The 26,215-nt window shown below is 38.0% G+C and overlaps 1 protein-coding gene across 1 annotated transcript; it reads left to right on the forward strand.

Annotated features, from left to right (window-relative positions):
* Positions 1–4,351: 4,351 nt before the first annotated feature.
* opn8b (opsin 8, group member b) lies at positions 4,352–26,195 on the forward strand. The gene is made up of 4 exons (XM_067571635.1): positions 4,352–5,054; positions 17,545–17,838; positions 19,926–20,254; positions 21,266–26,195. The coding sequence occupies exons 1-4, from the start codon at positions 4,985–4,987 to the stop codon at positions 21,617–21,619; spliced, it is 1,047 nt and encodes a 348-aa protein (XP_067427736.1). The 5' UTR covers positions 4,352–4,984; the 3' UTR covers positions 21,620–26,195.
* Positions 26,196–26,215: the final 20 nt, after the last annotated feature.

Raw genomic sequence — 26,215 nt, forward strand, 5'->3', positions numbered from 1 at the left:
TGCATATCTCAAAATGCAGTAGTCAAAATACACAATTTAATCAGAATATTTTAAACTGCCCCTCGTTATGATGTCACAACTGGAAAAATTATGAAATTCAGTATTCCAGTTTTCTTATTTTAGGTCTGAATGAGATTTGTGTACAGCTAGATATGAACTTTAGATATGGTGGGAATAGTGGATCATCAATAACAGTATTGTTTCAGTAGAGTTTGCTGTCAATTATTTAGTGAGAAAATGTTTTCAGTGTTCTTCATAGGTATTTTCTTCTTTTTTTTCTCCTTTTCTACAAGCACATACAGTATATGCTTTGTCATGTTTCATTTAGAAGAATATGAAGGATATTATTTTTGTGTGGGTTATGTTTTGTCATCCAGTTATTACACTGCCACAATATCATCAGCCTTAAGGTCTGTTCATGGTTTCTGTGTCCGCGTGGGTCCACATGACATAAATTTTGTCATCTGCCAGCGTTCAGCAGACCAAAATTTGTTACCACAGGGACTGCATGCACTACAAGCATGCCAACTGCACATCCACTAGAAAAGTAAACTGCGTGCTTGTTTTGTGTAAATCCCCATCCTTGATCCTATTCTCATTAAGTAGTCGCTCACACAGTCTTACTTTTTCAACTTTTTCTTCTGCAAGATACAACAAACAAAGGAACTCTTCCTCTTGCTGTTGTGAGGTTGCCACGTTGTTTTCTAGTGCATATGCGTGAAACATATCTGTATTTGTAGACGTGCATGTTTGTCTGGCTGCTACCCACATGCAAGTCCACAGCTGTCCGAGTTACACGGATGTGGCAACTATGAATGGGACACATTATTCACTATCTGCTCTTAAATATCTGTGTTCTAGTTTAAAGTCTCTTCCATTTGTACCCCTAGCTCTTATTTCAACTCCTTAGCTCCAGCTCTTTTATGTCAAAAATAATTGTTAAATTTTTAAATCTGCATTAATTGATTTTTGGCCACAGTGCACTGCACGTACTGCAAACACAACACTGGAATATTATCAATTTATAAAGTTGTTACAGCAACTGTGTGACCATGTTTATGCTGAACACTGTCCAGACACTCCACATATACTGACCCCAGGGCCTGTACCACGAAGCAAGATTAGTGGGTTAGCCAGCTATCTTTGAGCTTAAAGGGAAACTTAGGTATTTTTCAACCTGGACCAATCATTTTGGGTCTAAGTGACTAATGGGGACAAAGAATTTTGAAATTGGACCAGTATTGAGCGATAGAGCTTCAGCCGGCAGCCGCGAAATGGGCTGCAATGTAATCCTTGGGGCCAATTGCGCCCATCAAAGTACGTCTACTAAAAGGGCTTGTTTTTGCCACTGACAGGCTCAGATTATTATCATAAGCATCTGACAGTGAAAGTAAACACAGACACTAGCAATATGTAGCAGCATTATGGCTGCATAGGCTGATATTCATCTGCATGGTTTGTTTACATGTATAATAGGCTGACTTTCACTGCAGTTAGACTTTACTTACTTACTTATCCCTGATACCCTTCCTGGAGTATAGGCTGTCAACAAGGGACCCCAAGAGTTCTTGGTCATTAGCTTTCTTTTCTATCTGATACTAGGTGTATCCCAGTCTCTTGATGTCTGCCTAGAGATCCCGTCACCAGGTGTTCTTTGGCCGGCCTCTTTTCCTCTTCCCTTGAGGTTCTATGTCAGAGCTTGTCTGGTGGTGTTTAACACTGGTTTTCATAGATCCATCTCCATCTTCATCCAATATTGTCCGCTGCTAGTAATTGTTATGTCCTCGTCCACAGATCGTTATTACCGATCTTGTCTGGCCAGTGGATATTAAGAATTCTTCTTAGGCAGTTGTTGATAAAGGTTTGCACTTAATTGATTGTGGTCTTCATCATTCTCAGTGCCATAAAGCAGCAGAGATTTTACATTGGAGTGGAAGATTCTTATTTTTGTTTATTGCTGTATCACTCTAGAGCACCAGATGTCCTTTAGCTGTTCTTTCATTGACATCTGCCTCTGTACATCCCTGTTTGTCAATGATAATCCCCAAGTTAAGTAAGGGACTCTATGTCTTTGAGCCTGCTGCCTTCAAGTGAGATTGGTTTAACACTGGTTGCATTCATGCTCATGATCTTCATCTTTCCCCCTGTGGATGTTAAGTCCTACTTGTAAGGTGATAGCTGCAAGTGTTGTGGTCTTATCCTGCATCTGATGGTGGCTCTGTGACAGTAGTGCCAAGTCGTGATCATCCAGCTGTGTCCACAAAGTCCACTGGATTCTGTTCTTTGTTCAGTTGTTGTTCTCATTACCCAGTCAATGGCTAGTAGAAACAAGAGTGGATCATCTGCACGGTTTGTTTATATGTATGAGGCTGACTTTTACTGTTGTTAGACTGTAAGGAAATGAAAAAAAATAAGTGCAATGACGGTTTATCCTGTGATCTATTATAAGAACGATTGTGAGTCATTTCACTTTATTGCTGTACTCTGGAGTACACGGAGAGGAGATAAAACAAATGAAAAAGGAAAAACAAGGACATAAATCTAGAGTTTACATGAACGTGACCAGTTAAAAAAAGCAATATATGTCCTTATAAATCAGAGTTGTTTGCGACACTAAATACATAATGATGATTTTAGAGGATGCCCTGGGAAATATCTCTTGAGCACTTAAGTAGCTAAATACTCCATTTTCAGCAGCATTAAATACTGAAGTGTCATTTTGAAAATGCCCCTGCTCCAACTGTAGAGAGCAATAACAGCTGGCAATTTAAAAGGTAACAATAAGAAAGGAGAAGAAAGAAACTGCAAGCAGACATAAACAATGCAAGTCTCAAAAGGGTTTATCAGTGTTATATAAGATAAGAAGAACATCCAACATAGGCCTTAGGGATAACTCAATGTGTTTCTGTTACAAACATCAAATATAAACAATGCTGCATTTGTTTACAGTGAACAGATCCACGGGGTAAAAATACCCAGTGGACCCACAGGCTCACTGTAAACTTCTCACGATTGCCTGAACAGTCCCGATGTTGTTTCTATCACAGACAAAAAGAACAGACACTTACAGTACCTTCGAGTGGTTATCGCTCATTAAACTTCACAGACACTCAATGCTTGCACTCAAAGTGGCACGTACTGTATCATGTGGTGCTGATGCTTTCAGATCAAACCTCTAGTCAGAAAAGCCCAAAACAATGTGCAGAATTGTGTTTGTCCCATGTCCATCAAAGCTGAATCAACACTTTTACATAGTTTTGAACACATAACCCCCTGGCTATATCAGCTTTTTGAGTGGACAAACAACGCTCCAATCAACACCTTTCACTTTCAGATGACTTGTCAAAGAAAAATCTAAATTTACAAACCTTTTGAAAATTGCTCTGTACTCTCAATACCAAAACGCCTTTTAAAACTTTGACAGCCTGGTATTATCACGCTGTCCCTTTTCACACACACATACACCCACTTGTACGCAGCAGTAACATATGTCTGCGCTCTGTCCTGCGCCTGGCTGTTAATAACGAAGGTCATTTCTGGCTGAGCGTCTGGACAGTGTGGGTCACTGAGTCTCCACAATGGATTTCTGGGCAATCATCTATTCCAGGTGTCAAAAATAATGCACAGAGTGAACGGATGACAGACAGCTCAAAGCGAAAAAAATTCAACCGACCTCTCAATCTTGAAGATAAAGCCTTTTGGTTTTTTTGACATAATGTCATAGAAACATCTCTATGTTGCTATTTCACTTCGATTATCTTAAACGTCACTGAAAAGGCTACGTATTTCAAATAGTCATCATGAAATAACTAGTTCATTACAGCTCATGTTGATGTAAAGCTAATAGAATTTCCCATAGATGCAATTAATTTAGAATTCGATGTAGAGTGACAGCCATAAACCAGATTGATCAGTGGCGTTGCTATGGGGGAAAAGGGGAAGCAATTTCTGAGCCCCCAAGCTGTCAAAGCCCTTCACAGTCTCTATGACCCTGCAGAAACCTAATTAAACTCTAAGGAAATATTTCCATACCTTCTGCCCAAATGTTTCATCTTGTAAAACTGAATACCGGGAGGCCAATCCTACTGAACAGGGCCGTAGCCATATTTTAGAAATACTGAGTACAGGAGTCAAAGTTGCCACAATGCACACCTAAAAGAAAAAACACTGAGGACATGACCTCTGTGTCCTCAGTGGTAGCTGTGGTGTGTATGCATGCCCACAGACTGGCTTCATTTTCTAAAATATTATTTAAAATTTGAAATACCAAGACATGAAAATAAAAGGTTACTGAGAAATACCTTGAAAACTTAATTGAGGGAATTAAATAAGTATATTGAGTACAAAAATTAGTCATCTCCCCCTCCACCTAAATCTGTAATGGAGACCAAGCCATTAAAGATTACATACCCTTATCTCAGCCAAAGCATTTACATACCAATGAAGGAGCCACTAGCAGCTACCCAATTATCCATTCAGCACTGGGACCATAGAAAACGATAAGATGCAGCAGCATCACCCAAAAATATTGCCTCCATGAATGTGATAAGTGAATTTATGAATGTGTTCTTCTCATGTTCTCTTGACTACATTTCCACGTGTTTTTATTGAAATATAAGGTTGTCAAACGGTGATTTAACACTGTTTTAGAGCGCATTGTGCCTAAAGTTGCCAATATGTTTCTGTTATCCTTTTCCACTTGTTTGACTTAGCTTATTTGAATAAGTCTTACATGCAGTCACACGGCAGCACTGGAGACGCTGCCCTTATAGGCTACATGATCTCCATGACGACTCATCATCAGCTGGAGCACAGTACACCGTAGCCCTGCGCTGCGCCCTGAGGACTTCTTGCGTCTCTGCTCCCCACTTGAGGACAGATGGATCTGACATCGGAGCGCACCAGCAGCGGCACAGTTTGACTTTTCTCCATCCCATGAAAACGGATCGCTTCTGTCTTATCCCGGTTATTGGTCAGGGTTCCAATGGATATCTACTCCTCCACTTTATCACCTGCGCTAGACATCGGCGCAGGATGTTACCTGCTTATATTAGGTAAGTTATCATCCGCGCAAGCTTGAGTATGATCAGTATGATATAGTAAGTTACCAATAGAGCTCAGAGGCTTTGCATCCCTGCTCATCGCAGTCCTGTTTGAGTGGAAAAAATACAGTAGGCCAATTAACTTTTTCTCCAGGATTTGGGAACTTGAAAAGAGAATTAAAAAGTATTAAATTATAGCCTACATTTCATAGTCCAGTGTCACGCACCGTTTGCTTGGAACAGGCATTTACTCATAGATTGTAATAACACGTTGATAATGAAGTGGGTAGACTTATCGTTAACGCGCACATGAAGATGTGATAAGTCAGTTAAGTCTATATGTTTGCTGTTTAGTGTTTTCTTGTGTTTTATTCCGTCTCATCTCAAACTTTCATGGGTCACACCTAACACAGATACATGTCTGTGAAATGTACATGTATGTGTATGTAATGTGTGTAAAAATCTATTTACAGGGTCATATTTTGGGGTTTGCCTTCCATCTGGGGGTAAAAAAGTCAACGTTAACCATGACATTTTAGGGTTAAGACAATTATGGTTTGCCATAGTTCTTAGGTAAGAGATAGAAATTAATATGTCAATGCAATGCCTTCCTAAGTGACAGAAAAAAATGAATGTGTGTAAAGGAGGCCAGCCTGTGACCCTAGGATATATTTCTACCTTTCATATTACATAGTATAATATTATGCAGTGTCCATAGTGCTATAATTAAGTGGTGCAATTAAAAGATACATTAAAAACCTCTCATGTAGATGACAATTGGTGAGCAATTAGTCCAGTGTTTTTTTTTTCTGCTGATACATACTGAAAATGCTCATGCTATGAGTGTAACTGTAATTCTGCATGTGTCATATTCATTGCAATATTATATATGTGACAGTAAAGCCAGACTTAATATTGTGTAGCTCTGAGCTACATTACATATAATTCCCGCAGCTCCCAACTGCTCACATCCTCTCTCAACAGGAGTGCTTTCGTCTCGCTCTGCTACTAAGGTCTAGTAGTAGTAGTAATCACCTAGGATGACAGACAGTATAACCGACCACTTGCTGTTTCACACATCATATATGTCTGGAACTACATCATAAGGCAGACCATCTACTGAACAACATAGATGTACAGAGTGTAATGAAAGATGGATGATAGTGGCTTTGGTCAAGCACTCTGTGCATGTGTATAATTGGGTAAAAAAAACTGGACAGACTGCTGACCCTGATGTAGGACCCTGTGGCAATGCAATATAGGTTCAAAATCCTTTTTGTGATAAAATGTCAGCATTGTGAAGTGATTTGTTTCCTCTAATGGACAAAGGATTGGGTAAGCACCCTGAGCTGAGTGTTGACATTCACCTCACATCTGGTGTATCCCTGCTCATTTCTCTGTTATTCACCAGGAGGAGGATGTGGCTGATTCTATCATTGTGGTGAATCTTACATTGAAAAAACATAATTTTTCACTCGTATTTGTACACTGATCAAACTGCTTACTACATTATTATTTTATTCATTCCAAATGTTACAGAACTCTCCGCACAGCACTCCATGTGACTTTTTTCTTCTTCTTCTTATTTTTTTTTTTTTTTGGATGCAATATGACAACATCCATGGTGACAAAAGACACAGGTTGTAACTTGAACTTTGTGTCACTGTGAGTGTGAGAGATAGTGTGAGGAGAAAGATAAATAAAAAATAACTTCAGAAAAAAAGCAAAAAGGGAATTGTATTCTAAGAATATAAATCTCACTGTGTTTTCTTACAGAGGGAATTATATTATGCTGTGAACGCCTGATTCTTTCGTTTATTCTCAATATTTCATATTACTGACAACGATTACTGAGACATGTATTACATTTGTAATTTCACACTTTGTTAAGGTTTTATGAATACGCATCTTACTTTTATGATTACCTCATTTTTATTTAGAGAAATTGGTATAGAGGGTTACTGGCTTATCAGGATGTTACGGTAACAGAATATATTTCAGTGATATTCATGTAAATAACTTTAAAATATCATAATATAATTCATCATAGAATCAAAATCCAATAAAACACAAGTGGGTAAGAGGTGAGGGTGAGAGGACAAAGCTTAATTTGTGTATTGAAATGAGCTCTTGAGCTGGTTCAAGCACCCTAGTATGGCATGTCGTTCAATTCCCTGCTCTCCTTATTTGATGAATTTACAAGACTCACTCTCTCATTAGCATTCAAATAGAGTGGGAATGTCAGCGCTGTTGTGACTGCTTTGATTCAGGTCATTAGGATGAGGCAAGCCTCCTCTCAGATGCTTTGCACAAATTATACAGAATTCAAGCATAATGATGAAACTAATAATCACATCACAGACACAAAATAAGCATGCTGAGTGTCGATAAGAGCTTGTATATTTAACACTTTCATTCAAGAGTTGCTATCGTTATTAAGAGCCGTGGGTTTCAGTGGGCTGACCATGAATTGGATCCAATCATGTGTATCAAATTGTACTCAAATGGTTGATGTGAATGGAACCCTTTCAGAGTTAAGAGTCATGAGATTTGGGGTGTCACAAGGTAGTATCCTGGGTCCTCTATTCTTTTCATTACGTATAAATGATTTAAAAGCAGCTGCCTCATGCAATATTTTTTTATACGCTGACGATTCTGTTTTATTGGTAGCAGATAAAGATAAAATCGTGGTTGAGAACGCTTTTAGTGAGGATCTTTGAAATGTAATCAGATGGTTATCAGATAATTGATTATCCCTACACTTGGGAAAAACTGAAAGCATTCTTTTTGGTTCTAAAATAAAATTAGCAAGGTCAAAGTTGGAGACTTCCATATAACTGCTAAAGACAATGTAAATTATCATGGCTGCATTTTAGACGTGTTTTTATCAGGTGAAGATATGGATTTAATAGCACTCACCAAGATAAATCAAAGAATTAAGTTTTTAGCCAGAAAAGCTACCTTTCTGGACAGCTCAATTCTTCACACACTAGTTGGAGCTCTAGTTCAAAATCATCTCGATTACGGTGCCATTTCGTGGTACATCACATCACTAGATCGGTACATCACTGGATTATCACAACACCTCAAAATCGAACTACAAAAGGCTCAAAATAAATTGATATGGGTTATATTAAAAGTCCATCCACATGCACATCTTGATCCTGCATATTTTAAAAAGCTTAATTGGTTGACAGTAGAAAAAAGAAACATTTATATTAAGATGCTGCTCACCTATAAAATTGTTAGTACTTAATTAATTATTTCTCATTACTAAGAGACAATCATAGCTACTTTACAAGAGGTAGCGTAACAGACCGTATATACCTTTTCAATTCAATAGCCTAATGGGCAAAAACACATTTCTCTACTGTGCAGCAGTACAGTGAAATAATCTGAGTGTTACACAGACCTTGTTTTAAGTGGCCTTAAACAAATGTTTACAAAGCTTCAATTTTAATTCTAACTTTTTATGACCAAGAGAACATGAGCATGTTGACATAGCTCCCCCACCGCCTGCTATTTATGTGTTGATTGTATTGTCTTTGCTTGCTGTCTTGTTGTTGTTTTACTTTTATCTTGTGGTGTGTTAAGTGTTAAACTAGAGGACCGCAATGAAGTAAGCCTTCAGGCTTTATTGTGTTTTTATCCATGGTGATTTTTAATGTGTGTAATGACTACAGTGCAGTGTTATATGTGTTTTTGAAACCATCAAATAAATTAATTCATTCGCTTATAGCCAAAAATAGACATTTAAGGTTGAATATACTGTCTGCATACCAGGCTAGTGCAGGTAAAATAATTGGGCCCAGTAGGAAAATACTGTCACCCTCAGGCTGAAAAATGGAATTTGTGGTAAAACTAGGAGGTCACCCACAGATCTAATACATATATCGGAAAAAATGGATAAATACATAAATTAATAAATCTGATTGGAAGTCAGCTCACTTGTGCTGGCACTGCCCACATGGCCTGGTTCAGCCAGGTTACTGAATGACTTACTGTAGAGGTTTCACAGGGATGATTCTGCCATTTGTTGGAATAATGCATCTCATGCATCGCATCCTCTTTGTCACATAGTCAAACATGCACAAGCATCTTGAGAAGACAATAAGGTTCTAAATTTAGAGCTGCACATTGATGCATGCTGCCCTCCTTATGGTCATTACATACGACTTGACTGTTCAGAAGCAAACTGAACAACAGCACGTTAAAGAGTTTTTCCAGCTGGTTTTAAGATCAAGATCAAGACATTTCTTTCTTTATTTATATATTTCTTGCTTTAGATCATTTCTATATTTGTATACATTCATTATAAATCTGGAGCAAGATGTCGGTTGCCTGTAGCTGAAGAGTCAGTGAAGGAAACATCTATCTATCTATCTATCTATCTATCTATCTATCTATCTATCTATCTATCTATCTGTCTATTATATTTTAGCAGTTATCCTGCTACTTGCTACAAAATGTCACTCACGCATACAAGCATTACACATACGCATTCATCTGTGTTATCGGTACGCACCTCATGATTATGTTTGGGTTTGGTTAATGTTCAGAAATGACCTTTGATTCTGTGTGTGGTCTGTCTTGCTTCCTGTCTGGGCAAGAGGATTACATGCCATTAAGCATGGTTAATGTTTTTAATAATACTGTTGGAGCTTAACTATGTGTGTGGCCTGCCATACCTAAACCAAAAAAATGTATATATATAATTAGCTCCTATACTAAATTTTGAACCACAAATGTACTTTGCATCCATATATATCTTATCAGTCATTAACTAATGGGTGATTAATCCTTCATTATTATTTGAGGGGGAGAAAATACAATCACACTATCTCATGTTACCCAAACAGGAGAACATAGGGATACAACATTTTTCAGTGGTAGATTTCATTATAGCTATTAAAACCATCTATCATCTATCAACACTGTCTACAAACCATATGTCTTCCTTCTCTGTCAAACTACACAATCAACTCTAAATTGACTGTATTAGTCACAAAATGAAACAGCAAACTGGTTTGCAATTTTCAAACAAGCAAAACTGCAAAGAACATTACTTTTACAGTCATTTTATATTGTGCATAAGTTTCACATTCCTCTCTTTTGTCCCCTTGTGGCAATTGGCTGTATGACTGCAGATTGATCAGGGCCAGATTTGGACTTCTGTGCTGATGTGGCTGGTGTGTGAGGAAAGTGGTGTCGCCTTTGCATGAGAGAAGTCACAAGGGCTTTTCCTCCATGTAGTCCACTGATTCTGATACTTTCTCTTCAACCCATTCTCCTTTTTCATCTTGGAATAACAGATCCATTAAATCACTCCCGCTCGGTGCGTTGCATCAAATTGAGCGGAGCCTACGTCATGAAAGCGAAAGCTAAACTGTCACTCACTGTTTGTTTGTGTGTGCGTGCTTATCAGTCACACGAGGAGTAGGCAGGACGGATAATGAGGCCACAGATTTGCAGGGTTTGCCAACTTAAGTCCGAATGGTTTTCTGATTCTTTCTGGCAAACAAAATAGACACAGGGTTTGTTATTGTGAGCTGCTTTGCATGCTGACTGTATCACGCTGATTTGACAGTGATTTGAAGTGTTGTTTTAGAACTCGTTTGTCTTGCCCTTCTACTCTATCGCTTTTAACTAGACCTATGTTATATACTTTGTTTAGTTGTGTACTTACATTATCTATAATGTTCGAACCCAAAGAAATCCATAATTTCAATCAAGGTAACAGTCTGTTGTTTAATTTGGTCGCCTCTTATTGGCATTATATCACCTTTGCACATGTGTCAGCGTTGTGGTTGACCGCTAGAAGGTCATAAATTGACTTTTTATCCAGTTAAGCCACACACACACAGAATATAGCCTTAAAAATGTGTGATAGATAACTTTAGCTCATGTGGTTGAACCGCAGCAGCAGCAGCAGCAGCCCTCCCTCCCTTCCTTATATTGTGAAGCAGCAGTGCGTCCCCTCCCTGGGTCCCTGGCTGGCTAATATTTTCACCCAGGTGAACATTGTATGCACTAGTGGGAACCCAAGCTGTCCTCCACTTTAGGGAGGAATGTGTTGGGCAAGTACTATGTTGGTTGCCTGGGAATTGATAGGTTTGATTTATTACTTGTATAAGCTTGTTTGCAGGTGTGGATGTTGCGACAGTGTCAAAGCACCTCATAACCCTATGTCCCTACTGTATGTACACCATATATGATGATGCCTATGCACAGTTTTACTCTTTCACTGTTTCAAGATTCCCCCATAATACCTCAAAGGTCTACAGGAGCCCACCTAAGTGGGAACGAACCCTGGCAAATGTAGCAATATGGAGGGGCAATTCTCGTGACAATGTCAAGGTCCCCCTTGAACTCTGTCCCCACTGTCCCAATTAGAAAAATACACATCACTCCACATTCACTCTTCAGTGAGATAGTGTATGTATAGCTGTCTTGCACTTCCTTTTACAGGCCCTCAAGGGTCTTGAGGTCTTTCCATTGATTCTTTTTATGTTTGTTTGTTTGTTTTTTGGCTTGTTTGTTTTTTTGCAGTAAGTGGTAAACAATGGGCTCGGGTGCACTTCCATGAAAGTAATTTTCAGCAAGCTGGAAGTTAAGCAGTTCACTATGAAAATAGCACTCAGTGTTTGTCAGACTGCTGAGGAAGACGGTCTCTCGTGTTAATTTCAGCATTGTCAATCCTCGACGCGATACATTATAAAACTTGACACATGAGCACAAGCAGCAGATGTCAATGCACACAATGCGACATATCTCTATTTCCGGCAGACAGGACATTACAAGACAAAATTATGGAGTCAGAGAACTTCCTTGTTGCAAAAAAGCATAAGGTCAATAACTTTGCAATTAGCAATAGAACTGAGAGAAGGCTTTGACACATTGACCTTGACTCATATCTTACAACACACTCATACTGTAGGTGTATCACGTCACAGCAGTGATCAGCGGAAAAAGCTTATGCAACAGCAGCTGTTCTGTCACACATGAAGCATCTCCACCACTTACTGAGTCAGAGTGGTGCTGTCAGACTGACTCTTTGAGAGGAGGTGTAAGTCTCCAGGGTTATACACTATACATTACCAATGGTCATGTGGACTGAGGTGAACGTACCTATAAAATTTTAAAGCTATACCAGGGGCATTTGATCTCTTCTCTGCTGTTTCCTCTGAGTCAAACGCTAGAACTTACGTTATGGTTCTTGAAATGGGTATAACTGTATAACTACATAACTGTATTTCATGTCCCAGTGTATAAATTGACACCTTTTCACAGATGTGGTGTGAGATGAGGTGTCCAGAGGAATATAGCCCTCCCTGTTATCATACTGTTCCGCAACAGTGAGCTTCCTGGGTAGGGTAGTTGGACAACCATTGGGCCCTGTAAGAGCTGCTAGTGTTAGCCATTTATCAATTTCCTGCTCAAAAGAGAGCTATTTCACCTTCTAGGAACCTAACCAATGGCTAATGTTGTAATGGAAGGTTTTTTGCAGAAGCTTCATTGTTCAGTGTGCCTGCTAATGGCTCTCGCTTGCTCCTATTCTGGTTTTCTTCCCTCTCTTCTCAGATCAAATAGGAGATGTACACAGCAATTCTTGTCATTTTATATGTACAATTTATAAAGTAACGAGAGGATTTAAATTCAGTCTAACCTGCTTAAGCTAATCATTCGACATTGCGGGAAATACACATATTTGCTTTCTTGCCGTGAGTTAGTTGAGAAGATGGATACTACTCTTAAATACTGTACCTTTCTGTTCAGTATGAAACTTTGTCCAAAGAAAAAAACATCAGCCTAAAAGCACCTCTAAAAGGGTATTCAGACAGAATGCCAGACAATAAGAGTGGGCATGATAAGATGCAGTTTTGCCTGGGGCAGCACCACTGAGAGGAAGTGCAAGCTGAAATGTTTCGACTTGAGTGAAAAACTTAAGCTAATCCCAGGGCTTGTTCAATCTGCTTCATGAAAAAGTACAAAGACAAACACACAAGGGCACATTACTATTCACACAGTCAATATAAAGTTTTTTGTAAGCTCCTCAACATGTAATTTGATGCACAGACCAAGGATGTCACCAGCTCAAATGATGAGCTATCCAAGGCATATATATGTAGGGAGCTGCTGACACACATCTACCTTTGAGAAGAGCATAAATTTGTTTTGTTTTGTTTTTGTGCATTTAAAAACAGATTGAGATCCGTAAGAGCTTGTTTTAAACCTGTAAACCGGCTTGTAGATTGAATATTGCCACAAACTGTGATGAACCTTCTACATACAAATTTGTATCATCTGCATAAACATTATATTAAGGATGTTTTAAAGAAAAGATATTATTAATGTATAGTGAGAAATGACAGTGGCTCTAAAACAGACCCTTGTAAAGTACAACTTTACTTATGTAGTGCATGTCATACAAAAAATGCAATACAGTGTGCTTCACAAAAAATGTAAAAAAAACTCACATAAAAGACAGGTCCAAGAAATAAGAACATTAAAAGAATAGTGAACGGCTTTTTTTAAGACAAATCAAAGAGAGACAAAAACCAATGAAAATGAATTGTAAATAAATGGCTATTTATATTGTAAATTGTCATTCAAGTGCAGTAGTTCCTAAATCAGGAGGGTGTCATCAAGACCAAGTGAACAAAGTATGTCAGCAGATTTCAGATATTAGGAATAGTTCCTGTCGTCAGGTTGAGATTAAAAATATGTCTAAGTGGATAAAAGATAAATGGAGTGGCCAACTGTAAGAGCCAATTTAGAAAAGGGCCTAAATGAAAATTTTGTTGTTGTTGTCATCACTACAAAGTCCATTACTAGTCAAGGTTTTTGGCAGCATTGGTGAAGAATTAGAACTTATAACATGGCATACTGCATTTTCCCTTGAAAAAAATAAAATAATGGTCCATATCTCACTCGTGTGATAGTTACTGTAACTTAATCTGTATTTATTTGCACTGGGAGAGAACAGGCAGGGATATATTTAAGACATTTTATAATATATTCCAGAATTTGACTGGGTTATTGTGTTAATTAGGAGGGAAGATTTGGCTCTTTTCACCTAACTGATACACCTCGTCCTTGTATCAAGCATTGGCTTTAGCTCATGCTTGATACATATCTCTATATCCCTAATTAGGCATGTTTATCAGGTAATTTAGTAAAATGATAAAAACAGTCGAAAAGCTTCTTCTGTATCAAAACTATACCAGCATAAGTAAAGATTAGTTAAAAGTCCATGGGTGAGTCATTAGTTAAACCTGGCAGTAAAATCTGGTCTGTAGTTGACCCTTTTCTTGCCTCCTGGGCAACCTCCCCAACCTGAATCCCGTGTTTTTTTTACACTTTCACTCACCCTTACATAAATTACACACATGACTGATATTTATCCTCTTGACACACCTCATGATTATGTTTGGTTTTGGTTCATGTGTATTGATTCTTTGTTTGGCCTGTCTGTCCAGAAGGAGCACATGCTGTTTTATTTTGGACGCATAAAGTTAAGGAGTGTCCAAAGCAAACACAGGACTGAGGGGACACTCCTTAATTTATGTCCTAAACAAGATAAAGAGTATCCCCCACCTGCCCCTGGGACATCACACTGTCCACAAAGTCAAATTGATGTTACAACTGAACTGTGTTGGGACAAAAACATAAAAACCCCATCAAAACCAGACAATTTAAGTCTGTAACAGTGTAACAGATGTTTCTAATGTGGAGTTAAAGCCCTGTTATTTTGTATTTGGTAATTTATTCCTTGTGGTTTGCCTAAGGACAGCATACCCCAACAGAGGGATCTGATATCATTAACAACAACAGAGTAAACAGGAGTGTGACCCACATGAAATGTAGTCATACTTTTGGTTTGTGTATTTACCTTATTGTGGTGTAAAATTAACTTTATTTTTGGTAAAAGCATTCTGTTTACTCTTTTTAAAGGGATTGGTGTTGTATCCTGTCCAGGCCAATGAAAGGCATTAGCGGAGCATTTGTAACTCAGGGAATGCCTTTGCAACATGAATTTATTAAAAGGGCTGGATACCGGACCAAAAATGGTATTCAATCAGTCTTACAAGAATCGCTCATCTGGTGCATATGCCAAAAAAAGTTCCTAGCTTCTGGGTTTGCTTCTGCATTATGTGGCCCACTGAATATGTACAGTGGTGTTTCCCCTGCTGACCCCATCCACAAGTTCCCACTCGGCCCATAGACTTTACATTGTGATGACATCACAGATTTTTAAATCACGTTTCTCAGATCAAGGAAAGTTTTACAAATATAAAGCAACAATGCATCAAAAATTTATAATTGAAAGAGTTATAATAACGTGTGTATATACTGTCCCACACGAGTGTTGATAGAGAGCAAGCATGAAGCAAACGCTAATATGGCGACAGACAATACAAAGTGTTTATGTAGTGAATTCCCGCCTGCGTCCCTGCTTTTGGCACTGCAAGAAACTCCCATTAATTATTGTAATTTGTTTTATGTACGTGTGTAAGTTTATACATATATATTTGTTATTAGCATATATTGTTTGTTATCTTGTCATTGTTGTGGTTTACTGCTGTGGATTTTTCTTGTCTTTTTTCATTCCTGTTCCCTGAGTGGAGTTCCCTATGTGCCGCTTGGTGATCTGCAGTTTTGTTTTGCAATGTGTTTTATATTGTTGGAACATTAATACTTTTATTAATATAAACCTCGACTGGAGACATTTATTAAAGACATTTATTAATAGCTAAACATCTTGAGGATACATGATAAAGCATAAAATAATAAATAAAAAGAATAATAAGGCCTATAAATGATTATAGAATAAAATAATAAAGAAGATTGTTGAGAAAGAGTGACTCGAAGTGTTTGACTCAAGGCTAACATACTGCAATGGGGGATGCTAAGTGAAAGCTGGCTGGCATCTTGTAATCTTAGTTGAATGCAGAATAAAGTTCAAACTGACTACACTCAAATCTTTAGTTACCTAAACTTCAAAAATAAAATACTATACGTGGAAACATGAGACTTAACATGAGAGGCAGTATTGTCACATGTAGTAAAAAAATGTAATGAAATCAAAAATGTATATCTCCTCAATAGCTTATCACACATCTATCAAAGTTATACCAGTGTTCATGTATTTATAGGACAAGCAATATAACATTATTTACATAATGATTATACATTTCATTTTTGGCTCTGATTTTCAGAGAGACTCCATGAATATCCTCCAGGAATGTGAATTAGAGTTTATGACTCTGGTCTGGGAAAGATAAGGCCCCAAAGAGGGGGGTTTTCTGTCCATGTTTACTGAGTAAACTTCCTTTCTCCTGGTTCAAATGACCCCAAAGGTAATTCATGCTTTTAGTTCAGGCTATAATTTAGTTATTGGTCAGAAATGGTCTCTCAGCAGGTCTGTTCAATCTCCATTTTGTCACAGTGTTTAACTTTTGATCAGTATCATGCTATCAGATCTCCACTTGGCAAAGAGGTCAGTTCGGGGTCCAGGAGTGAGGCACTCTCCATGCCTCTGTGGAATTCACTCGACCTCCTCAATTTGAGATTAAAGAAAAGCTTCCTTATCTATGAATTAAAGAAAAGGCCGCAAGTATCTTACAATATGCTATTGTAATGTGTTATATACATACGTTATTGCAATGTGTTGAAATCTGGTTGTTTGTTAGGTTCTCTCAGGCAACGGTCAGTATCTGTATATTTGCAAAATCAGATATCTCCATTTTTATTAATTTTCATAAATCATGTTTTTTTATTATGCATTCCAGGTAATATTAATCGAACAGCAGTTTGGTGGTTTTGATTAAGTAAAAATAACTCAACAAAATACAGGTACGAGTCCGCCTGTTACCTGTATTTTGCCCTGTATCCAGTTCTCTTTATACATCCATGTTTTTTGCAAATGAACTCTTCATATGTTTCTCTTTGTAATTAGACAGATTTCATGCTAAAACTGGAAACAGAGGGTACATTAAAAAAGTGTTTATGTATGTGTAGATCACTAATGATGATTAAATGCTATGTAAAATAGGTTAACATCCCTGAAAGAATCATCATTTCTCCTGTTTAAAAGGACATTTATGTGGTTGTTTGCCCTGCCATCCAGGACCTGCAACATGAGCACACCTAAAGAGGGTGGTTTGTATGTTGAAGTGATTGTAGATAATAATGTGTGTAAGGCTCAATGACTCACAACATAAACAGCAAGCTGGGGTAAAAACTTCAGCTGCTAGAGCTGCTACAATGCAATCAAGGCCTCTAAATGGAGATTATTTGTTTGTTGCAGCTTTTGTTTCATACAAGGATGAACATCCATGGATGTATTATGAGAACATCCACTGTAATTCCATTCTTTGTGCAGTAAAATGAGTTTTTAAATGTGTATTTCTATTCACACAGTCATTATCATGAAAACATAATTTTTCACTTGTGTCCTCTTAATCCTCACCTCTTTGTCTCCTTGTCCTGTCTGTCTCAGCTGTGCTCTCCATCCTGGGAAACCTGCTGGTCCTCATTATGGCATTCAAAAGGTCATCAAGGATGAAGCCACCAGAGCTACTGAGTGTTAATCTGGCAGTGACAGACCTAGGGGCCGCTGTCACCATGTACCCCCTGGCTGTGGCCTCTGCCTGGAGCCACCGATGGCTCGGGGGAGATGTTACCTGTATTTATTATGGCCTGGCAGGATTCTTCTTTGGCGTGGCCAGCATCATGAACCTGACTATCTTGGCCATAGTGCGCTTCATTGTGTCGCTCAATCTGCAGTCTCCCAGTGAGTATCTCAGGGCTGAAACACTGATGAAATACAACCAGGCATTTCCTTAAAAGATTTATCATTTAAAAAGCACATTTACAATGCATATATTCTGCAGCAACTTCTAACCCCATGTGAGACCTTACTCTCACGTTTTCTTCGCCCTAAGACACAGTATCATTATTCAAAACATGACTGGTCATCTGGTGGAAGATTCAACCAACAGTGATAAAAGCTTCCAGTGATATAATTCTGCATGACTATGATAATTGAGGATAAAGCTAACAGGTCCAAAGAATAAAGTCAGCATCCTCACCAGTTGATTATTCATGTAGAACACATGGAAATAGCAGCAGCATTGTTCTTGATTATTGTGCAGTGAAAGGCAGTCAGTACACCAGTAGGAAGGTAGCCAGACATGCTAACATTTGCAGCTTACATTACAGCAGGAAAAAAACCCTGTTACTACATTTTTGCTCTTGTATTTTTTAATTACAGAAAGGCTAATAAAAAAGTACACTGGCCTTCAAACTCTTTAGATGTTATTTCTACTGTCCCATGTTTAGCAAATGGTAGCTGCTTCTCCTTACAATTCAAACATAAATGTTCACATTCAAATTAAAAAATGTAGTAGAACAGTTCAATATCAAAAGTGAATTTCTTTGTGAATTTTTTATGTGTAGTTTTTTGCTTAAGGGTTTAAGCAGCCTGTCAGGGACCTCTGGTAGCCATATGCATCTCTTTATTACTTATTTTCTACTTAGTCATTAGATGTGTCCATCTTTCATAATTGTGTTTCTATTGAGGCGCCCCTGCGAATAACTTTTTGTGACTGTCTAACCTTTGTGTTGGTATATTGTTTGTTCCTTTTGATTAACAATTCAGCTATATGGCCAGCAAGGCTATAACTTCCTGTTCTGCCACTTGAAAATATATCACGAAAAACCTCTTTTCTACTGATAAACCTGACGGAAGCTCTGTGCCTGAAGTAAACAAACAGGATTGACAGTGCAGTTGGGAAATGTAGGAATTAACTATGTGGAAAGGTTTGCACACCTGACTCCAGGCTTACCAAGAAGTGGTATCAGGTGGGTGTAGCCAAGTTGAACATATATAGATTAAAAAAACTCTGCACACTGGTAAATCACTAGAAGCCTCTTCAGATGCAAAAAGATAAGTAAATTCATTTTATGCCTAAAAGTTTACAAAAGGTAATCACAGTCAGAGGGTGTTTTCCATGTTTTCCTCATAAACTTGCTATGTGTGGTCAAGAGACCTACAAAGGTGCCTAACAAGATATGAAAATAATGCAAATAGAGTATACACACTGTCTGCACTCATATACACAAGTACTGCACATATCTGCATATGTCTTCAAATGTATTGTAACTGTCAAATGGTTTAAATAAACGTCCCAGGCATGGCTCACATGAGAAATAGTTCAAGTGCCCCGATTAGCACACAAGAACTATAATGTGAACACAGAGAACATAAGACAAACACTAAACAAGTCACAAGGATAAGGCTCACATCAGCATCAGGCTCTAGGAAAAATACAACAGTTATACATTACAAGAAACAAGAAACAACAACAAAAAACCCTCTGGATGTAATGTCATTTTATATAAAATCTATTTACAGTATATCTCACATCACTGCATTCGCTGCTTATTGTTTAATCTGTTGGAAGAGACAAACTGAGGTCGTTTAACTTAATTTATTTCCATGGGGGGTTCAAGATGTTGGTGAGATGCACAGACTTATTTCAGAAAATAAAAATGCAGTACGCAGAAATTATTGTTTTGCGAAACAGTTCCATGTACTCCTTTTGTACCATCTAACATATTACTAAACCATATAGGTTATGTTAAATTGAGATTGCTCAGGATAAAAATGGATTTTTTTTATATGAGGATATTACCAGACCAGAGGAACCTAAATAGAAGTTGTTTCTTTTTCATGCCTTGTTATCTTCTCCACAGAACCCTTATCTAATTTGATCATGCTTTCTCTAGATTTCCTCCAGATTTCTATGAGTCAAAACATATTATTTTCTATCTGTTGTGTGCAATACAAAATTAGATCCTTTCTCTTTCGCTCTGCAGAGGAGAAAATCAGCTGGAGGAAGGTGAAGATGCTGTGCTTGTGGACGTGGCTGTACGCATTGCTCTGGGCTCTGTTCCCCTTACTGGGCTGGGGGCGGTACGGCCCGGAGCCCTTCGGCCTGTCTTGCTCTCTTGCCTGGGGACAAATGAAGCATGAAGGCTTCTCTTTCGTCATCTCCATGTTCTCTTTCAACCTCATCATGCCCTCTGTCATCATCACCTGCTGCTATTTTGGCATCGCCATCAAGCTGTATTACACCTACAAAAAGGCGATGAACAACAGCAACCGAATCCCCAACATTGTCAAGCTCCATCGAAGGCTGTTAATAGTAAGTAACTTTTTCTGATGAGGAAGATTTATTATTATAGGTCTGGGGACTTTAAGACATTTTAAAGTACCGGTTTGTCCTTGGCGGATTCAACACCGAATTGAGTGGCTTTTGATTAGATCGACAGTGGTCTGTTATTTAGGGATTATTATATGAAGATTGTGAAATAACACAAACACACCCAGTGGTTGCTTAGTAATACACTAGTGATCACATGTTACTGACAGTGTGCGTGTACAGTATAGAGCAGTGGTTCCCCATCTTTTTTTGTCAGGCATACCCCACAGGCCTTACTTTTAGCTGTTTTAACCATTTGTCCATTACTTTTAGCTAAGTATTTTAATTGTTTAATCCATTACTTTCTACTTAACTTACATTCTACATTTCTTTCCATTACTATGTTCTTTAACTGTGTATCCATAACATTTGGCCAACATACCCATTTATCCTTTAACTTTAGCTAATTATTCCAATTGTTTATTGGTGACTTTTAGCTAACTATTGCAACAAATTATCCATATACTTTAGCTAATTATTTCCACTGTTTATTAATAACCTTTGGCTAACTATTTCATCCATTTATCCATTACTTAAGCTAATTATTTCAACAGTTTATTAACTTTTAGTATGCATGCATCCATTACTTTAGCTAATCATTTCAACTGTTTATTAACCTTTTGCTAACTTCAACCATTTCAAATCAGTTGCTGCACAGCTGCAGTCACAGGCACTTCATATACAAACAAACTGGTTATTCTGTGTATTTCAAACAAAATGTTGCCTCAAGACATGAAAACATCTGTCAAATGTTGGATAAATAGTGGAATTTAATTAATTAAGACTTATGTTCAGAATATGAAAGGGCCTTTTCTGCATCTTTCGTTTTAACATCTACATGTTAGTTGGTCACTAAAGCCTGTACTAAACTAATGAAATGCCCGATCATTTTCAAGATTATTTCCAGACATTTTGTGGCATTTTTACTGACTTTATCCTCCCGTTCTCTTGCAGATCGCTGTTTTGATCAGTGTAGGCTTCATAGGCTGCTGGGCTCCATATGGTGTGTTAAGCCTATGGTCAGTTTTGCGTGACAGTAGCACCATCCCGCCTGAAGTCACTCTGCTGCCGTGTATGTTTGCAAAGAGCTCCACTGTATACAATCCCATAATCTACTACATCTTCAGCCAGAGCTTCAAAAGCGAGGTAAAGCAGATGCGCTGGCTGTGTCTAGGCTGCAATCCAAGCCACTCCAACGGCATCAATGACAACAGCATTTATTTGGTCAGCACTGGCATGAAACCAAAGGTAGCTGCCCGGTCTACTTTTCAGGAGATCATGGAGCCAAAGACAGAGACTTTGGATTGAAAGACTTGATTGTTTCTTCGGACATGCTTCAGAGGAAAGAATTTACTTCTCAACAAACACTTTTTTGTGCTCTTAACTGTAAAGAAAAAAAACAAATTAGTGGTCTCATCATGGGCACCTGGTTATGTTTTAAACTGAGGGAGCAAACTTGGAAAGATACATAATTTTGGGGGGTCTGGGGGTCCTTGATCCCTAGAAAAAAAAAACTAATTTAAAACAAATTTCCTGGATTTCTACACCACCTAATCTCTTGGATTAAGTCAAGAAACAGCCAACTGCACAAATCTAGATTAGTTAGATTGAAGGTGCTATGAAAACCAAGAATGCATCAAGAACACAATCTAATTAGGTGGATCAGGACAGGAAATGATTATTAGAAGAATGACTGTTTCATATTTGAAATTATATTTATAAAGACATTATGTAGCTTAAAATGCTAGTAGGTTGCAGGCTACTAGGCCATCTTCAAGGCCAAACAATGACAAACAATTTGTATAAATAAAATAGCCTTACAACACATCACAATATGATTTCGATAATTAAACCTAGTTAAACAATGTTAAACCTGATGTCATTTGATGTAAGATAATGACTGTTCACCACTGTGATGCCTGTTTGCAATAGAAATTAAGAGCCTTATATATTGGCCTACTGACTTCCTCGACTGCTCTTTTGGGTCAATGTTTTTTAAACCGCTCCTGGCGTAGCTTTCCCCCTGTCCAAAATGTTCTTCTTTCCATCCAACCCTGCTCCACCTGAGAAACAGCCTTAGCTAACCTGGTGTGCTGACCTCAAAGTTGCACTGATTTGAGCTAGTTGTGGTTCTCTGATTCAGCTCCCTCGCAAACGTCCCGTCTTCACAGCCGAATCCTGTCCAATCAGCGAGCTAACGTTAGCGCTACAGTTAGCTAACGTTGACCCGCAGATCGGTTTGGCATTTTGGCGACAGGGCAGTCCTACTTTTAGTTAACTTAACGTTTGGCTGGAGTCAGTGGGCCAAGCAGGTACATTCAACATACACTAGCCTATTTTTCTGTATGTTGTATTTTCAGTCAATGATTGCAGTTAAGCTAAATGGCATGTTTCTCGTCTTTGTAAACAGTCAGACTCCTGTGTGGATTGACAGACTGTGACAGCCAAAGCATGCTGTGGCAAACCATTAGTGACAGGTTCAACTGAACAAACTCAAAGAATGGTCCAAAAATGTGTGATTTTTTACTTATTTTTGTCAGTTGCTGAAAATAGCCTGATTGCAGGGACTGTATGACGATAAGTTTATTTTAAAAATGACAAAACTAATTGAATAATGGGGATGCATTTGCTCCACTTACTCCATTGCTCAGGCACCTGCTGGTCTCATAATGTGTTATCTGACAAACATTTTCGAGATAGAAAACACTTGTTTTGTATTTTTTCCAATGCAACTGGTGTGTGCTGTTTTAACATAACAAGCAGGGTTGTACTGGCCTCATTTGTGTGTGGCCAGCATGAATGAGAGGGTGTGTTTGCACATTATGTTTAAAGGCTGTGAAATTTCAGTCAACTAAGATAATAAATTAGAGTTAAATCTGTGCTTACAGCTGGCTAAAACCCCATAAACCATTGTAGCCCAGAAACAGAGGCCTATTCACTGTTGAGTTAACTGTGTTATTGAAGAATTAACCACAGTAAACTGCTTTTAGGTTTGTCATTTGCCATGTAACGGTACATTTCCGCAAATACAAGGCAAGATGTGAAATAAGAGAAAGCAGGTGGCGAGCTGCAAGCAAGCTGCACAGGATTCAAGAAAATTACTCATTTTTACATGTTACAAAACCAAAGGTTGTATGGCAGAGAATTACCAAAATCTTATTTTAAGCACAAAAAAACAAAACAAAAACGTGACGTTTACTTTCAGGTTCAATCTGTGATAGATGCTTGGTTGTGTGATTATGTTGTGACACCTAATCATTTGCATGTGTTTGATGTTACTTTATAAGTGACAGCTGAATGTTTTTTAAGTCTGCCCCTAAAAATGTTTACAAAATTATTGGTCACCAACATAAATCTAATCTTGTGTCAGAGAAAGAGAAACATTTGCACCTTTTTGTATGTTTGCAACTCATATCAATTTTAGCAGCACTCTGCATGTTGTTTAGGATGAGGTTATTATACTAGCTATTATTTTAAAAGGGGAAGATTGTCATTATTTTATCTTCTTATTATAAACAAATCTGAGATGAAAACCAATAATTAATTCATTCTACTAACAAGCATTGTCAGTGCAGCCACTAGACTGGCCATATTCATTATAATGAAAGAATATGTCACCCAAATAGAAAGGTATTGCTCTTTTATGTTGTGTATTTAAAGAAATATTTTGACAAAGTCTGAATCTGTCAAAAGTTAATAAAATCCACCAGAATTTCAGAAATAGTTTCCCAAAATGTCAGACTTTTCCTTGGAAAGTTTTTGAGCACGAGTTGAGCTTGACAGTTCATTTGTGATCTGGGAAACAGCAGTTGATAAAACAGTCTCAACTCAAAGTTCACTTACTCGTTTGTTATGGAGCTCTTGACCGTATCACATGATCCTCATTAGCACATTGAGTTTGCTCTCTTGGAACTGTAGACTTAAAACTAAACAAGGAACCAGAAGTCTTAGAGAAACAATCATGGCAACTGAACAAACTCAATGCACTAATGAGGACCGGGTGATATGGTTGAAAGCGCCAGAGCACGACTTTGAGTTGACCTTGAGCTGAGATTGTTTAGTCAACAACAACTTCTATGGCACAGAGGAATAAGCTACATCAAGTTTTGACTGCACAGACAGTACCTGTTAGCAGGATCAATTAATTGACTTTGGTTTCTCATGGGATTTGTTTGATTTTAATTTCATAATTAAAAGATCAAATAAAGCCTTATCAGTTAAATCCTTCATTTTGTAACTTTGTGAACACTCAGAGCTCTAAAAACAAAAGCTTTTTTAGAAATCAGTGTGTAACAGATTGTCATGTCAACAGGGTATAACGATAGAGTTGTTGAAATTTCACTGGAATTCCCCTGTGACAGTCTGTTGCCTGCAGTCACAGGATATTATTGTATGTAATTCAGCTTAAAAAAGGATTTCTGTCACGCTCCTGCTTAACGGATGACTGTTTTTGTCTTGCTTTACCCAGGGATTACTTTTCCTGATATACTGTCACCTGCAGTCTAGCAATTCCCTTTTTAAACTTTCCCTTTAAATGAGCTTGGCTGAGTGGCAAATACCGTTTTTGGATTTTGCAGTGTCATGTGAAGTTTTTTTTTTTTTTTTTTTTTTTTTAAATTGCAACTTGTTACTACTGTTGACAGTGTTGAATTATTTTCAAATTTTGTGAATGTTGCGCTATGAACCTTGTGTGCACAATTCATTGGTCATGTTTGAGAATAAACACCAATTGAATACAGTTAAGTAGCGGACAATGAATCCATCATGACAAGGTCGTTCCACTCAACCACACATCCGACCTTCTTCGCTATAGCAGTGTGTTCTGGCTGTGTTTACTGAGGAGAGTGTGAGGCTCATCCTGAATTCCAGTCAGACACAGCTGCAACTGCGGGATTTGTGTGCAGTCAACCCTGGAATAAGTTTCTGGAATGCTGACATTTAAGTCTCCATTTTCTTTAGAGCAAGAGCTCAACCGCAAATGATGTCAATGTCAGTCAGTCAGTCAGGGTAAATCCATCTAAAAAGTGTATAAAACGTCAGTGTGTAGATTTGCATAAAGTCCACATACTAAAATATCCAGTGTTACTATGAATATATTTATTCATAGACCCTTTTCACAGCAGACATTTTGACTTGTAACATTAATGATGGTTCAGTTCCATTAATTGTCCCAGTAAGCCACGTCAGTGAGTGAGCATACACACTACCAGAGCCCTGGAACTGGCTCACCTTATGTAATGCAGCTTTAATTAATGTTATTAATTCCTCCTGTGTTTTTTTGACAAGTCAAAATATCAGCTGTGAAAAGGGTCTATTCATCTGGAGGAACATGAATGATTGTTCTAAACTTTATGGCAATCAATAAGCTACATATGTCAACCTCATGGTGGCGCAAGAGGAACAGTCACGTATCATCAAAGTCAGTAGGATTCATCCTCTGAGGAACATGAATAAAATGAAATTTTATGGCAACCTATCCAGCAGTCTGGACCAAAGTGGTGAACAGCTGCTAGCATGGCTTGAAAGAACAACTCCAACAGCGCAAGAGGAGCTGCAGAATTAAATATAGTAAACTGGAACTGTTGCACTGAAAATGGGAGCGAGATGGATTCTGTGGAAGTAACATAATGTCCTAACGTCCTAATGTGTTTGATTTCAAGCCAGAGAACTAACCTGAACCAGAAATAAAAGTATATCCAGAGAATAATTGCTGTAAGAGTCATATTCTAAAAAGTACATATGTGCGGCTTCCATCAAGCAAATTAGTGCAATTATGTCAAAAAAAATCATCCCTCCCAACTTTCATAAAGTTTCACCAGTTAGGTATGAAATATTACCACATAACACATGTTGATCTGACATTATCACGCTAATCTAAAATAAGACTGAATTCACTCTCAATCA

Source organism: Thunnus thynnus, chromosome 18 (genome assembly GCF_963924715.1).
Source record: "Thunnus thynnus chromosome 18, fThuThy2.1, whole genome shotgun sequence".
Lineage (NCBI taxonomy): Eukaryota > Metazoa > Chordata > Actinopteri > Scombriformes > Scombridae > Thunnus > Thunnus thynnus.

Excerpts from the sequence above, each read along its gene's own strand:
- opn8b (XM_067571635.1), top strand. The coding sequence starts at position 4,985 with ATGGATATCTACTCCTCCACTTTATCACCTGCGCTAGACATCGGCGCA. Across the intron at positions 5,055-17,544 it reads ATGTTACCTGCTTATATTAG|CTGTGCTCTCCATCCTGGGA; the intron begins GTAAGTTATCAT and ends TGTCTGTCTCAG. Across the intron at positions 20,255-21,265 it reads TCCATCGAAGGCTGTTAATA|ATCGCTGTTTTGATCAGTGT; the intron begins GTAAGTAACTTT and ends GTTCTCTTGCAG.